General features: G+C 43.7%; 1 protein-coding gene across 1 annotated transcript in view; it reads left to right on the top strand.

Annotated features, from left to right (window-relative positions):
• Positions 1–1,543: 1,543 nt before the first annotated feature.
• The window catches only part of NMT1 (N-myristoyltransferase 1), a 37,464-nt gene continuing 22,836 nt past the window's right edge, over positions 1,544–16,171 (top strand). The window contains exons 1-3 of the mRNA XM_030848911.3: positions 1,544–1,692; positions 13,253–13,361; positions 15,828–15,972. Of these exons, the coding sequence (XP_030704771.1) occupies positions 1,562–1,692; positions 13,253–13,361; positions 15,828–15,972 (385 nt within the window). The 5' untranslated portion in view covers positions 1,544–1,561. The remainder of the gene's footprint in view (positions 1,693–13,252; positions 13,362–15,827; positions 15,973–16,171) is intronic.

Genomic DNA, 16,171 nt, shown 5'->3' with positions numbered 1-16,171 from the left:
TATCTCTGACCTCCTCCCTTTGCCTTCACTGCATATAAGGCATCGCAGCAGTCTTGGCCCTGGAGAGATGAGTGTGGGTAACAGCTCTCAGCCTGAGTGGGTGTCTTTGCCTCCCAAAGTTAAATATAAATGATTGGGGGCTATCTGCTGCTTTGGATCATATTTACTTCTGCTCTTGCCACTGATATAAAAACCAAAAGTTAACTATATTTAGCTGTTTTATTTGTTTTGTTTCCCTGAGTCAGATGGGAACTATTTCTTCCTACTCTATTCCTCTTCCCACGTTGAGAGTTTCCCAAAGGCAAAGATTATTTCCCTTTTTGGCCATTGGAGCTCTCTGATGATAAGAATTTGTCCTTCCCTCACCACCCACCATAACCCAACCTGAATGGGAAATCTCTAGGAATGCGACCCTTGTCTCTGGGCTTTGCTTCAAGAATCAGGTGCGATTATTCAGTCACAGGAGTGAGACCCAAGGGAGTGGACCACTCAGTCAAGGGTAAAAATAGCTTAAGATGTCAAAATTACCTTCTAATAACTGATTTCCTTGGGTAGATGTATCAGACAATGGGACTTTTGTGGTGGTGAAAAATTCAGAGGGCCTAAGACAGATCCATATTTGTACACTGATTTTGCCACTTATTAGCTATGTGATTGTGCAATTTACCAACCAATCTGGGCCACATTTCTTGTCTGTGAATAACGGGAACAGTGCCCACATTCTAGGCTTGTTGACAGGATTAAATGAGATGTACTAAAAGCCTTACCACAGAGCCTGGCATGTAAGTGCTCATTAAGATTAATTGTGAAGGGTTGCTGCGGAGAATGAAAGGGACTGTGGGTGTGGAAGAGCTTAAGTATCTTCCGGCCAATTAAGCAGCAAGGCCTGACAGAGCAGTCAGATGTCCTTGCTGAGGATCACTGTTCCGCACATCACAATTCACCGCCTCTCAAGAGGCCTCGAGCTACCAACGACCAGGGGCTGCCCAGAGTCCCGAGTGAGGAAACGCGACCAGGAGCCAACCTGGCTTCTTGCAGTAAGGGCTCTTCAAGAAGGCCCTATGCATTTGGGCTCCCAGTGCGGCACTGCCGCGGGCTTCAAGGCCTCTTACTTACCCGGGAATGGTAACAGTCCTTAACGGCAGCCAATAACGGCTCACCTGCGGCCCAGACACTAGCAAGGGCGGGATGAGGTCAAACCTTGGATTTTGGAGCCCACGCCCCAAACCCTAGACCTGCATTGAACTACAATTCCCAGCATGCCACGCGGCCGCCCGGGTGGCAGAGCGTGGGCCTCGCCAACCTTGGGCCGTTCTTTCTTCCCGCGCGGCCGAACTCCCAGAACTTCCGGGTAGTGCTGTCTTCCCACCCACGACAGCTTCCCCTCTTGATTTCTGGGTATTGTAGTCCATCTTGTTCCGGTTTCCTGGGAATGACCTTCTCCTAGCTACGGATACCTTCGCCACAAAAACTACAAAACCCAGAGTGTCGCGCGAGTTCCCCTCGTCCAATAGGAACCCCCCATGTAGTGAGGCGCGGAGGCCGGCTCTCGCAACTCAAGATGGCGGACGAGAGTGATACAGCAGTGAAGCCGCCGGTACCTCCGCTGCCGCAGATGATGGAAGGGAACGGAAACGGCCATGAGCATTGCAGCGATTGCGAGAACGAGGAGGACAACAGCTACAACCGGGGGTAACAAGATCCTCGGAGTCCAATTCCTATCCAGTCCCCCACAACCTGGGTCTCTGGGGTGCGGGGAAGTCATCGGGAGCTTAGTGTATCCCCACCCCCACCTTCTTATTGGCTGAGACATTGGAATCCTGCCTGGCGATTCGTTGCTGTCTTTGTCATTTATCAGGGGTGGGTGGTTAGTATATTAAGACCCAGAGACATTCAATACTTTTATTATATAAAAGTTCTTCTGTGTAATGTTCCACTCGTGTGGCTCAGGCGCGTCCGAGGAAAAGAGCATGTTGGACGATGGTCTTCAGTGGCACAACACAGGTCAATCTAACAGTGCAGTTCGAAAGGAACGTTTCTTATAAGGTGTGTGAACAACGTGATTAGCAGTAAACGAATAATAAAACGTTTCACTGCAGTTCACCTTCAATGAGGAAATTCATCAGGCTATACCAACCATAATTATGTTGTAAAATATCACTACTAGAGAATCCCAGGATATAAACTCACCTTATAAACCCTGCGTAATTACTGTATGATAATGTTTGGATGTATACCGTGTCTGTTGCTCCAAATAATCCATAAGTTTCCTGAACAGCACATAATTAGGTCTTCCAGTATCTTTGCTCTGTTAACTTTGCGAAGTAGCCTGGCGCTTCTAGAAATTGAGTGATGGTGCTTCCTTGGACAGTGTTTGGAAGTGGGTTTAATACTGCATCTCCTGTACTTGAGGGTCTTGCCTACTGGTAACTGTTCCTCGGGTAGAATAAATGCATCAGGCGTTTGAGTGTTGAGCTTTCAAATCAGTGTTCAGTCTTGCAAGCCACACCCTATCATTTCTCTTTCTCCATATTGTTAACAGTGGCTGGCGCTGACGCTTGCTCTCCCTGTCTATATTTACATATGTGTTTTCTAACGGAAAGTCATGAGAGGCTGTTTTGGATGTATAACTTTGGCTGAGTCTTTGGTAGTCTGATTTTCATAGCCATCCTGTCGTTTGCTGTATCGGTTGGTGGTAGTTCTGGAGGAAAAAGTAGAAGGTTGAGACCTTTGGATAAACTTTAAAGAGAAATTCTGCTACCTTAAGGCAGCGGGAGAACAAAGGATTATTTAAGTGGTTTATAAGTGGCTTGTGATGAAATCTTAGGTTAAAAGATCTAGCTTTATGTTCTTCAATCAGCTTTAAAAACCACAAGAAGAATGTAGGGGAAAAGGAAGCTTGTCAAATTTGGTTTTTATAGGACTGTGTTCTTTTGCACACAGATCTCATGTAATGAACGCCTTGTTTGGAAGTGTGAGATTCCTGAGAAAGGAAGAGCTGAGAAAGAGGAAGTAGGAACAGGAAGGAGGGAAAGTGCAGCCCTTCTGAGTAGAGATTCCAGTCATGTGAGAGTTCTTGAATTTGAAATTCGTTTCAGAAGTGAAAGTATGGCTTCATCTTTGCTGTGTGTGTAGTTGCTTTTAGTTTTCAATGCTAAACTGTCGCCTTAACCAGTGTCTGTAGCTCGTTAATTGGTTTATAGTCTATGAATCACTTTGCAAGACTGTTTGACGGAAAGTTCTGTGTTTTATTTAAAGTACAACAAAGTGGTAACCTAAAAAAAAACCTTTGGAGGTGTGTTGTTGTTGTACATGGTTATGGTCTGGGTGAACAAATTCAGTTTTTTAGCAACCCGAATCTAGATATCTGTATAAATAAGTTTGGAGGTGGCAGGTGAAAAACAGAGGACCCAGCCTGGAGGACAGGGTCTAGTTCTGACACTTAGAATCTGGGATGGAGTCAACATTTTTCCATCAGTTGTCAGAGGAGACAGTTTTGGGAAGAAGCTGTGTGGTATGATGGGAAAAGCATAGACTTTGGAATCATTCAAACCTGAGTTCAAAGCCTGGTTCTGACACTTAATAGTCCTGTGACCTTGGGAAAGTTAGTTAGCCTCCAGTTGTAAAGATTAAATGACATAATATCTGAAGCAGCCTTCCCCTTTCCTTTTATTCTTCAAATCTTCCCTGTTCTCCTTCCCCCAGCTTGCCCCCCCATCACATACTATATTTTTTTTGTAGCTTTTATCATGACAGTAGTTAAATAACATTCATGTCCAGTCCATGTCTTACCTACTGTGAGGTCTCAGCACAGGGATCCTGTCTTTGAGATGCCTGGCAGTTAGTGGGTGTTAATGAGTGTTTGCTGGATGAATGAATGACAAATGTTGAAGTTCGTAGCCCAGTGTTAGTGGAGCTTCATTTCTCCTCACTGAGGGGAAGGAAGGATGTCATATTTTCTTACACGTACACTTCCTTTTCGCAAATAAGTCTCGTAAGCCTTACTACAGTTTTAGTGAAATAATCCACAGATATCAAGGATCCTTCAATTTTTCGTGGTAGTTTTCCACTGTTTTTTGGCTTCTTGAAATTTTTCTTGCCTTTACTTAATATTAGTTTAAATGTTTTCAAAAGTGATAAAAGAATTGAAGGGGAATATCTCCTTTTCATGCTAACAGTTCTAAAAGACAGTATGCAATAAAAGTTAATGATAGTTCAAACTAACCCTGGTTCTCTTGGGCCTTTCAGGATGGGCTCAGTGCTTTACACTAATGAAGTGAAATGCGTTCATGTACTGGAATAATAGGAAATACAGTTCTGCTAGTTCTTACATCCCTTCTTTGTGTAGAAGTTTAGTTCTTGATTTTTTTAGTCATGTGTTTCTTCCATAATTAAATATTTGGTGAGTATAAATTTTACGTATACATATAAGCATACATGTGCACATGTGTGCACATATAGTATATAGGTGTGTGTGTGTGTATGTATCTGCCTGCAGTTTTTCTATCTGCTATTTTTTTTTTAAATCCACTCAACAGAGGAAAGAAAGAGGGGTAGCGTTCCACCCCTCCCCCCTCCCCAGTAACTTGCCTGGCATAAGTTACCGTGAGCAATTGAGTGGAGAGTCAGACTAAGATCATCTTTATGCTGTATCTCCCTGCAGGTCATGATTCACCTATGGGTTTAATTTGCTTGTTTGGTTTTTCCCCTTTTTAAAATTAAAAAAAAATTTTTTTTTTTATTGGAGTATAGTTGCTTTACAGTGTTGTGTTAGTTTCTGCTTCTTGTTTGTTTTTAGTGAGAAACTTATCGCTAAAGAATAAATCTTATCAGCTGGCAGTAGATTTTAATTGTGCGATAACAAACAAGTAAAGTTTATCTGGGTGTTTTGGAAAGGGAAAACTTTTAGACTATTTTGTTTGTAGGATTCGTTCCTAGAATTTATTCTGCAGTGTCATCGATAGCACTGAGATGCTGGGAAGCCATGGATCAAGAATGCTTTGATAAGGGATGTCTGTTTCCCATTCTGTTCTCTTACTCCATGGGGACAGGTTAATATGGGTTCTTAAAAGTTTTCTTCACTTCCTAATCATGAGATACTATCCTTTATGAAGAAACTTAAGAGAAAAGAAAGGTCTTTTTGAATGGAATTCCATAAAGCTATCCTTACTTGCTTCTGTTTTATTCTTCAGATTCTCCAAGAGTGGCTCTTTCCACATTTATTTGACGGCTTATAGCTGTATCTGGCTCTTAGAAGAAGAAATCTTTTTAGTTCCTTTTTCTTAATTTCTCTCTTCAGCTTTTGGTTTTTCAAAACTAGATCAAAGCAGAAATGAAAAGAGAGACCTCATCACTGATATCAAATAAGTGTTCTAATTTTATTTCCCAATTAAGTGGCAATTAAAAAGAAACTAATCAAGAGCTGCTTCAGAGAGAAGGGACTGGAGAGCAGAAGAAATGAAAAGTAAATGAGAGCCTATTTCAGGGAGACTGCTGTTCATGGCAAACCAGTTTTGCTGATTTTTCACATTGTTTAATGTGCTCGCTCTAAAATTTCCCAGCTTTACTAAGTCTGCCATTAACCCTTTCCCCGCAGAGTCCATAAGTTTTGGGACCATAAATTTAGTAACTTTAGGAGGATGCTGCTTTAGCTCTTCCTTTTAACCTTTTATCTGAAATCTCTGCCCTGCAAGCCTCTCTTCCAGTTCCCCAAGGACGGCGCTCTTGTGATTGTTGCATTTAAGGCACACAAACACTATGTTCTCTCTTGAGAGCACAAAACAAAACGAAACTAATATTCTTCAACAGGGTCGGTACTTGCTTCAGAATTTTTTCTACTGCTGCTTTCTTCGAGAGGGAGCTAAGGAGGATTCACTGTTGTTAAGTGTTCAATAAATGTTCTCTGTTGCTAGCATTACTATGTGCTGGGCACTGTGCTAAGCCCTTTACATGGATTATCTCATGTAGACTTCCCTTATAAAGACTGATTTAGCTTTTGTAATGAGGCTTGGGATTTGCAAATCCACCTCTCCCTTTGACACCCAGGAGGATCCACTCTGAACTTGCTGGATTTCTTTTCCCTCCTACATTGACTCCTTCCTCCTCACTTTGCCAGCAGTGTGAGTCCTGTCTTTGGATGCATTCAATAACCCACGGACTTTCCCAAACTAGGGAGCCCGTTGGCGATGGAGGTGACTGGCCCCTTTAAACCGTCCTTGATAGACTGGTATCTTTTTCAGAGTTCATTCCAGTGTGTGAAATCGCTGCCAGCATTGAGTCACTGCTCTGAAAATTACTGAAAATGGTCTCTGAACCGCATTTGACTTGACCTAGGAGTTGCCAGGTTACAGTCTAGCTCACCAAACCAACCCAGAGTATGTAGAATTTACATTTCTGTCTCGTTCCCACTGTAAACTACTTAGTGTATCAGAGCTTTTGTGACCCGTAAAAACCAATTTTCCTTCATGACAGGAATTGGCTTGTGCACGCTCAACATTCTGGCTAACCATCCCCGGGAGGGCAGAGGGTGGCAGTAAAAGCAGTAATCCTTGCCACAAACTGCTGTTCTTTTCACAGGCCTCCTGGGTACCTTGATGGCAGTAGTAGAGTGTTTTTATTTTTACAGTAATTTAGGACTCACTAGCAGCTTTTTATAAGAATAACTGATTGGTGGGAGTTTGCAAAGTTTGGGGGATTGCATTAAGGGATCCTGCAGTCTCAGCACGAGGACCGGCAGCTGATACAGATTCATGCCATGTAGTTTCTATCTGGGCCCCCTTGTAAATGCCATTGCATTCACCTGGCTTTGGGCCTTCTGAATACTGTACCGATAGGATTGCTGGTAAATCATACCTCATGAATAAATTGATTTGCAGAAGGGGAGTTCCCTGGCGGTCCAGTGGTTAGGACTTGGTGCTTTCACTGCTGTGACCCCGGGTTCAGTCCCTGGTCCAGGAACTAAGATCCTGCAAGCCACTGGCATGGCCAAAAAAATTTGATTTGCAGAAGGATTTCCTGATGTCTACAAGTAGAATCAAAAAGATGTTAGAGGCTAGGATTTATTAAGTTTCTCTGGAAATTTTGAATTTTAGCCTAAAAAGTTAACTTCCAGATTTTAGGGGTAGAAAACAGGTAACCAAAAGTCGTGAATTTTATTTTCTGAACTCTTTTTTTCTTTTGATCTCATAATTAAAAGTAAACCATGGGGCTTCCCTGGTGGCGCAGTGGTTGAGAGTCAGCCTGCCGATTCAGGGGACACGGGTTCGTGCCCCGATCCGGGAAGATCCCACATGCCGCGGAGCGGCTGGGCCCGTGAGCCATGGCCGCTGAGCTTGCGTGTCCGGAGCCTGTGCTCCGCAACGGGAGAGGCCACAACAGTGAGAGGCCCGCGTACCACAAACAAACAAACAAAAAACTAAACCATGGTCTGTGTTTAAGACATTGGAACCGTTTGAAGTCGTTAAAGTGGAGCTTTTTTGTTTTAACTCTTATAGAAATAGAACAGTTCCTAAGGAGGGAGAAGACAATGAATAAGAAAGTTGATAATTTAATAATAAATTTGATAATTTAAAATCTCAAACAGTGGCTCAAAAGAGCACAGCATCGCCTGTGCTTTCATAGAATGTTAACACAGCTGTCCTATGGAAACATTGCTAAAGATGTTTTGCTGACCCTCTTTTGGGTTCTAGCTTTTCAGGGTTTTATTTTAGTCTGTTATGCCTGGAAAGCATCAGTCAGGCACATATTTGTTGAACTGTCAACTGTGTGCTCAGCATAACTAGGGATGCTGTGGGAAACAGCTGTGAAAGATATGGTCCCTATACCAGGAAAATTTTTATCTCATTGAGAAGCCAGGCAGCAACACATTATATATATAAAGTATTAAATTGTGTGGGAGATCATAATCTTAAAACAGATGGACATCAATGAGAATGAGAGCTGGAGGAGTCAGGGAGGCTTTCTGGATAAAACACGGCTCCCTCTCCTCATTGCCTTTACTGTCTGCTCCTGTGATACGCAAGAATTTGTTTTAGGGCTTTCGAAGGTTCTCAGATAAATTCTCACAGGGAATGAGACTTCAGTGTTTGGGGAGGAATGGGCCAAGTAGTTAGATTGGTGACTTGTCCCTGGGTACTAGTTGGTTAGTTGATGACTCGCGTCCCTGGGCCTTGGTTTCCTCTTCTGTAAACAACAGGTTAAGCCAGATGGCCCTGAGATTCCTTCCAGCTCTGGTGGTTTAGCTCCCAGGAAAACAACTTCTGTCCCTCAGCCACGCACCTTTGAGTGGATTTTGTTATCAGTCGGATTAAGAGGAGGCCTGTGTCATGGACCTGCGCTGCTGCTGTTATCTGGAGGTTGGCAGCTCGAGCTGCTCTCTGTCAGCTTGCCCTTCCCTCCCACCAGCACACACTCTGGTGCTGCATTCTATTTCTAGAAATAAGTACTGAAGTTCATTTTCCATCTCCTCCCCCAGCCCTGACTTTATTTTATTATTTATTTATTTACATTTTATTTTTGGCAGCGTTGCGTCTTCATCGCTGCACACAGGCTTTCTCTAGTTGCGGCGAGCGGGGGGCTGCTGTTCGTTGCAGTGCGCAGGCTTCTCATCGCGGTGGCTTCTCTTGTTGCAGAGCACAGGCTCTAGGCGCGCAGGCTTCAGTAGTTGTGGCATGCAGGCTCAGTAGTTGTGGCTCGCGGGCTCTAGAGCGCAGGCTCAGTAGTTGTGGCACACGGGCTTAGTTACTCTGCGGCATGTGGGATCTTCCTGGACCAGGGCTCGAACCCGTGTCCCTGCACTGGCAGGCAGATTCTTAACCAGTGCGCCACCAGGGAAGTCCCCAGCCCCGACTTTATACCAGAGCATCCATAGGATTTCTTATATGTTTGAACTTAGAATATTTTGACCTTCATTTAAAAATGACATTTCTTGATTACTTTACTTCTCTGTTCCTGGTTTGTCATTCTGCTCATTCATCCCATATTCACTAGGTTGGTCGTTAGTGACTTGAGTTGATCAACTTTAGAATGTACATTTCAAAATTTTTATGTGAATTCCCATCTCCCTTTCCACTGCAGGCAACCCCCCCCAAAAAAGGGGGCAAGTTTCACTAATTCTCTGCTCATTATTTTGGAACCAAATGAACCGAAGTTAGACTTTGATTTGCTGTATTCCAACGTTTTGGCCAGTCCCTTTGAAGTATGTTAAGGTGACTGGCAGGTTTAGAGAGATCTCTGAGAGATTTCTGTTTTAATTTGCAGAGTCCCAGCATGCCCAGGGATACTCACCCAGTGGGTATGGACTCCAGGTCCCTTTAAAAATGAAGCCAAATTCTTTTGAGAAGGACCAGCCTAGCTTCCATGGGGTCGTTTGGTTTGGTTCTTCCCAAATCCAGATTGAAGCCATCCTGTGAAATGGTATTGGCTTCCTAAAGACCTGCTCTCAAGGCCTCTGAGCTTGGTTTCTTACGGATAATTAAAGGTATTATAATCACCTGGAGAGCTAGCCCTACTGTGCTCCTTGGAAGTCTCTTCTCCGAGTCAGTTGTCTTCCTGTTTGGGTTGTTGACTGGCAAACCATGGTGAGCTCATAGTGTTCTCATGAATATGGCTCAATACCTGGTAGCTCAGTGACAGTGACTTTTTTTAAACTTTCCTTTGTTCTTCAGGTGTCTCCGTATTCTTGATGTACAAATTGAGACAGGATCGTTGCTCAGTAGCTGCATGTGCAAATTCAAGCCAATCCAAGGAAAATGAAAGTAGCTCTTTGGTTTTAGTTTGGGTCTTGGAGTTTGCTGGGCACTTTTATTAATAATGCATAAAACAGAACAAGAGTTCTACCCAGGGTCTGTCCACAAAAATGGGGTCCAGAAAGAGATGGCTACACGGAAGTGGCTCCACTGAATTGCAAGAGCAAAGGCAGGAAGGGCGTTTTTAGCGATTTTGCCTATTTGTGAAGATGTCTACAGTCGGAGGAAGTAATTTCTTCTATTTTCCTTATGTGAAATTGTGTTTAGTAAGTATTCAGTTGTTAATATGCAGCAGTTCTTCACTTTAACCTTTCTGATTCTTTTTTCCGTAAAAACAGTTCTTATGGTAATTCATATACAGGGACCAGATAATTCATTCCATAAGCTGAAATGAATAAGGACTTATAAATTGTATCAACAGTGGAATGCTGCTTTGTCTCCTACCATCAACCAGCTTTTTGTTTTTTTAAATTTATTTATTTTTGGCTGCTTTGGGTCTTCATTGCTGTGCACAGGCTTTCTCTAGTTGTGGTGAGTGGGGGCTACTCTTCGTTGTGGTGCGTGGGCTTCTCATTGCGGTGGCTTCTCTTGTTGTGGAGCACGGGCTCTAGGCATGCAGGCTTCAGTAGTTGCAGCACGCAGGCTCAGTAGTTGTGGCACACGGGCTTAGTTGCTTTGTGGCATGTGAGATCTTTCTAGACCAGGGATCGAACCCGTGTCCCCTGTATTGGCAGGTGGATTCTTAACCACTGAGCCACCACGGAAGTCCCCATCAACCAGCTTTTAAACCTTATAATGCTGCATACAATCCGGAGACTGAAGTGAGACTGTCTCTTGAATCAGAAAACCACACAGGCTTGTCATAGGCTGCGAACAGGCCTGTGCATAATAACAAAATTGAGATAATAAGAGGAAAGCTTTATCTTCAGTCTGTAAATGGCTTTATGGTTCCTATTCTTTGCCATGGCCTTGGGGGTTTTGCTGAGCATCTGGTTTTAAGGTGTTTACCTTATTCCCCCTCTGAACGTTATCGGTCTTCCTTCCGTGTTTTGCCTTGTGTGTCCCATTAATATGGTATCTAGGAGGTGCACTTGCATCTGGATGTCAGAACCTTACACTTCGACTAAAGTCAGGACCTTACTTGCTCTCCCTGACTTTAGTCTTTCTGCAACAGGGGCCTGGTGAGAGGCCTGGCCCCACGGGTGCAGGCACAGTTATTCCCGAGCAGGGGAAGTAAGGGTGGATGAGCTAGATGGGAACTGAATGTGATGGGCCGAGGGGAAAGTGGGGCTTGATACCTTCCAGAATAAGAAGCTGCTGTCACTGTAGGCTTTCAGGCGTGGGAGGGACTCATGGAAAGCCATTTTCCCAGAGGTGAGTCCCACTGCTATGTAGAGTTTAGGAGGAGGCAGAGAAGTTGTGATGTCAGGGAGATCCAGGAAAGGCTGGAGATAACTTTAGTCCAAGTGCAAGGTTGTGAAGTCTGGATGCAAGCACTCCTAACCAGACTAGGACAAGAGAAATCTGAGGACATTCTGCAACGGGAAATAGCAGCACGTTGCCTTCTCCCTATACAGTACCACGTGCTATGAGATGATAATTAATATTCATAATAACTCCAAGGCACTTTAAGACCATGAAGCCTTTCTGAATTATAAAATAAAGCTTAAATGATACTTACCATATGGTATGCAAAATGTGTTTTATACTGTTTGAATTCTTTGAAAAATTGATTATCTAGACTGTACAGCTAAAATAAAACCCTGCACTTAGCTGATTCTGCAGATTAGGGTTCACTGTACCCTTGTGTTTGACTCCTAATTTAGACTTTTTAATGGAAGATTTCAAGGGAGGATGGCAGAGTAATAGTCCGGCATTACTCCCAGTCTGACAATGCCCAAATCAATTTAGACATGGCAAAAACCAACTACAACAGTAAATTAGGGGGCTTCCCTGGTGGCGCAGTGGTTAAGAATCTGCCTGCCAATGCGGGGGACACGGGTTCAAGCCCTGGTCCAGGAAGATCCCACATGCTGCAGAGCAACTAATCCCGTGCGCCACAACTACTGAGCCTGTGCTCTAGAGCCCATGCGCCACAACTACTGAGCCTGCCCTCTAGAGCCTGTGAGCCACAACTACTGAAGCCCGTGCACCTAGAGCCCGTGCTCTGCAACAAGAGAAGCCACCGCAATGAGAAGCACGCGCACCTCAATGAAGAGTAGCCCCCACTGGCCGCAACTAGAGAAAGCCCACACGTAGCAATGGAGACCCAACACAGCCATAAGTACATACATACATACATACATAAATCTATTAAAAAACCAGTAATTAGGAAAGCAGCCTGCAAGCTGAACCTTAAAATTCATCAATAAAATGAAGGAAACCCAGAATCAAAACTATTATCCTAAAATCAACAGGAATTGGGAAAAAACATTTGGGAGCAAATGAATGGAAAATTTTAGCAAAACACAGTATAATATATGATTTGTGTCTCAAAAATATTGGGAAACAATACAGAAAACGATAATGAAAGCCTGTAGGAAACTGTTAAATGTGGCTAAGAAACTGTTTTTGCTGCCTTCATTGGGTGACTCATGCAGAGGGAAAGCAGCATGAGAAATCCCCATTACTGTGGTTCACAGACACACACGTTTCATGTAAATCTCCTCTTAGCAGGGGTGGCTGGGTGTTCATTGCTGTTGTTTTCCCAAGATTCCTAGTGCCGTGTTTTGCTGGTGGTGATCACCCAGTCTGAGCCGGCTGGTGGTTGTTCTCAGTCCTACAGGCCTGATTTAGGCATTTCTCATGAGCGTTTGACTATTTTGGACACAGATCACAGCCACATTAAACTACCTTTTTCCTTGTTCCTTCGTCCCTTTCCAGTACTGCTTTGTGCTTTAGGTCCAGATGGGGCAACTCAGAAAACCTAATGCGTCAGGAGGGTGGGAGCAGAAGCGAGGGAGAGTTTCCAGAAGACCACTTTGGGCTGTCATCCCTTTAAATTCCAGGCTCTAAGGAAGTGTTGGTGGTATGAATGCCCTGTTAACAATTATCATTTGCCTTTGCTGCCAGCAACCTGGCAATCTAAAGAAAATAACCATTGGAATTCCCTGACTGTCCAGTGGTTGGGACTCCACGCTGTCACTGTTGTGGGCCCGGGTTTGATCCCTGCGGGGAACTAGGATCCCGCAAGCCACGTGGTGCGGCCAAAAATGAAAGAAAATAAACCGCGTAAAATAAAAGCAAGAACAGAAAAGGTCCTTTCAAACAAATAGGCCATCCTTTGCACATTGCTCCCTCCCTGGGCTCTGGTGGGAGTGGAGAGGAGAGCTGTGTCTGCGAGTGTCCTCCAAGTGCCCCTTCTGGGCCCTGGACTCTCTGGTCTGCTTCTGAAGCCAACGGGCTTGATTAAGGAGGGTCTGGCTCTACAGAAAGCTCTTTGTCAGTGTAGCTCAAAACAGATGATTTTTTAAAAACCCTGCATCAGTATTTACTTTGTCTTACAGTGGTTTGAGTCCAGCCAATGACACTGGAGCCAAAAAGAAGAAAAAGAAACAAAAAAAGAAGAAAGAGAAAGGCAGTGAGACAGATTCAGCCCAGGATCAGCCTGTGAAGGTAACAAGGAGTCTCTGTTTTCTGGTGACAGAGTCGCTTTTTCAGATGAGAGGGTGTTGGGGTAAATGTATAGGAACAGTGTGGATTGACAGTCCCCACTGGTATTACTTCGAGAGGGAGGAGTTGGATCCCTCTGCTGCCCTCTGCTGCCCTCGACCTAGGTGATGAAACTGCTATCCTACCTTAAAAGGCACAGCACGTTAGACATTGACTCCCAAGCCTGGTGCCCCCTCAGAATTTATAGGTGCATACCTGCATGGGGTGTTGTGCCGCGTGCCACAGAGCGATTCCCTTGTGACCGCCCCTGTGGCCTAGAGCAGTGGTTCTCGGCCTTTTCTGTCTTCAGTCCCCACCACTATGAGAATGAAAGGCCTGTTCCTATTAAGGCGGACCTTTATATATTGCAAGCATTCTGTTGATGCTACAGTTATTGTAATGAGAACTGAGACTCCCACAGAGCCCATTTCTGAGTTCCATAGTTGAGAACCATTGGCCTAGAGCTTACCTCTGAGACTGACACACCGACACAAAACCCAGAAGTATGGGTAAGGATTGTTTTGTTTCTTAAATAAAGCCACATTAAAAAAAGAAAAGCTTTTATTTCAGGTAAGTGCTGTCCTCTTCCAAGTAGGCCCTGGAGGAAGCTCGAAACATACCCATAATTCTTTCAGAATTGCCTCAGTTTACAGGCCTCACGAGAAGTCCAGTCTCATCATTCCAGTGTACCCGCCCCTTGCTTCTTGCCTCCAAAGTCATACTCCAACTTGAATCTCCTACCTTATTGAGATATGGCTTCAAGTCATTTTTTTGATATTTTCAATACCAAACCCACTGTGAAAAAAAAAATCCTACCGTTATTGACCACCATGCTGGCCAGCTAGGTTCTTGCCAGGCACATGGTTTAAGTTAACCCCAACCTTCAATTTCTCTACAGGGTAGGTGGGGGTCTTCCCATTTTAAAGACGAGAGGAGGTGGTTTACCCAGGTCTTTCAGTCAGGAATCCTAGCCCAAGCCCATGCTTTGGCTTTAGGGATTCTTGTTGGTTTCTTTGTTTGTCTGGGGGTGGGTGTTTGGATGACTCCAGGGTGGTTTGAACTGAAACCTTTACCAAAATGGTTCACTTTGAGATTAGAAAATCTCAACAAAACACCATTTGTATAGCCGTTCTGTTTTTCTCTTTATGAGAGTGTTGGAATACATAGTAAAGAAATTAGAAAAAAACATAGCAAGAGGAAGAAAATGAAAATCATTTCCAGTTCTGCCTCCCAGGAATAAGCAATGTAAATATATTGGTTTATATTCTCTCTTTCCTTCACAATTTAGATGAAAAAAAGATGTCGGAAAGTAGAAGTGTTAGAAGTTATGGGTATTTGTATAATCTTAAGTTGGACATAAGATCCAGAAGCCATAAAAGAAAAAGTGACAAATTTCAAACTTCTCTGTAAAAGTCAAGAGGTAAACAACAAACTGGGCAAATACTTGCAATACATGAATCAGTCAATTTAAGAGAATGAAATGAGTAGGCCATTCACAAAGAAAAAAATCAAGGTTTTTATATGAAAAGATGGTTAAATTTGAAATGAAAATTAAAGCAACATTTTTTTTCCCCTAGATTGGCAGAGATTAAGATTTGGTAAATCTGATGATGAGGGTCTTGAGAAACACACGCCCATACACTGTTCACTGGGTTGATTGATATTCTCTTTTTAGAGAGTAAGTTGACAATATATATAATCTCAAACATGCATCTCCTTTTACCCAGCAAGCCTCCTTTCTTAGACTTTATCCTGTAGAAATACGTATTCAGTGAGCAAAAATAGATGTAGAAGAAAGTTCATTGCAGCATTGTCTGTAAAACTGAAGACCAGAATCACCAAAATGCCATTGGTAGGGGGTTGGCCAGATATATCGTAGTCTGTGCACGCAGGGGACTCAGTTGTTGGAATGGGCAGGTCCATGTGACTGCGTGGAATGGTCTCTAAGACATAGTGTTTGAAGAAGAACAGTCAGTAAAATAATACTGTACGATCCAATTTGAGTCTTTGAAAATTGTGTGTGTGTTTGGAACTTGCATGCAAAAAAGTCTGAAATTATATTTGCCTCTTCTCACCCTACCTCCCAAATTTAAGACTGTTGATGACAAGGATTATATTTGAGGGATGGGACTGTTGGGTTTTTTATCTTCTGTGTGTTTTTACATTTCTGCATTGTTTGAAATTTTACGCTAAGCCACGTTTTGCCGTCAACCACCGTAAGACTAAGAAGAGGAGAAACCCTGTAGGAAGCACCTCCCTATCATACTGCTCGTCGTCGACCACTCCTTCTCCACTTGTACTTCAACAGCTGATCTCTCAGGAACCACACCGCTTCTTTGAGTTGTACCCCCTTAACTCTTGGACTTGAATGAATCAAAAGTGTTTATTAATATAATGGGCCTTTTCTCTCCCCAACTTTGTCTTGTTCAGATGAACTCTTTGCCAGCAGAGAGGATCCAGGAAATACAGAAGGCCATTGAACTCTTTTCAGTAGGTCAGGGACCTGCGAAAACCATGGAGGAGGCTAGCAAGCGAAGCTACCAGTTCTGGGACACGCAGCCCGTCCCCAAACTGGGTATGTATTCGCTTTCTTCCCCAGGCGAAGGCAAAGGCAAAGGCAAGGGCAGGGGCGAGGGATGTGCCTCAGCCATGCTGAGGGTTCTGTGCTGGATTTGTGAGGGAGGACGAGAGAGTTCTGTTGTTCCTTGGTGGTGGTTTTTAGAGGATAGTCTTTACAGTGCAGTTCAGAAAAGGCTGTTGTCCAGGGACCTTAT

Source organism: Globicephala melas, chromosome 20, assembly GCF_963455315.2.
Source record: "Globicephala melas chromosome 20, mGloMel1.2, whole genome shotgun sequence".
NCBI lineage: Eukaryota > Metazoa > Chordata > Mammalia > Artiodactyla > Delphinidae > Globicephala > Globicephala melas.
The sequence above is the reverse complement of the archived record's forward strand: the minus strand, read 5'-3'. Positions and strand labels throughout refer to the sequence as shown.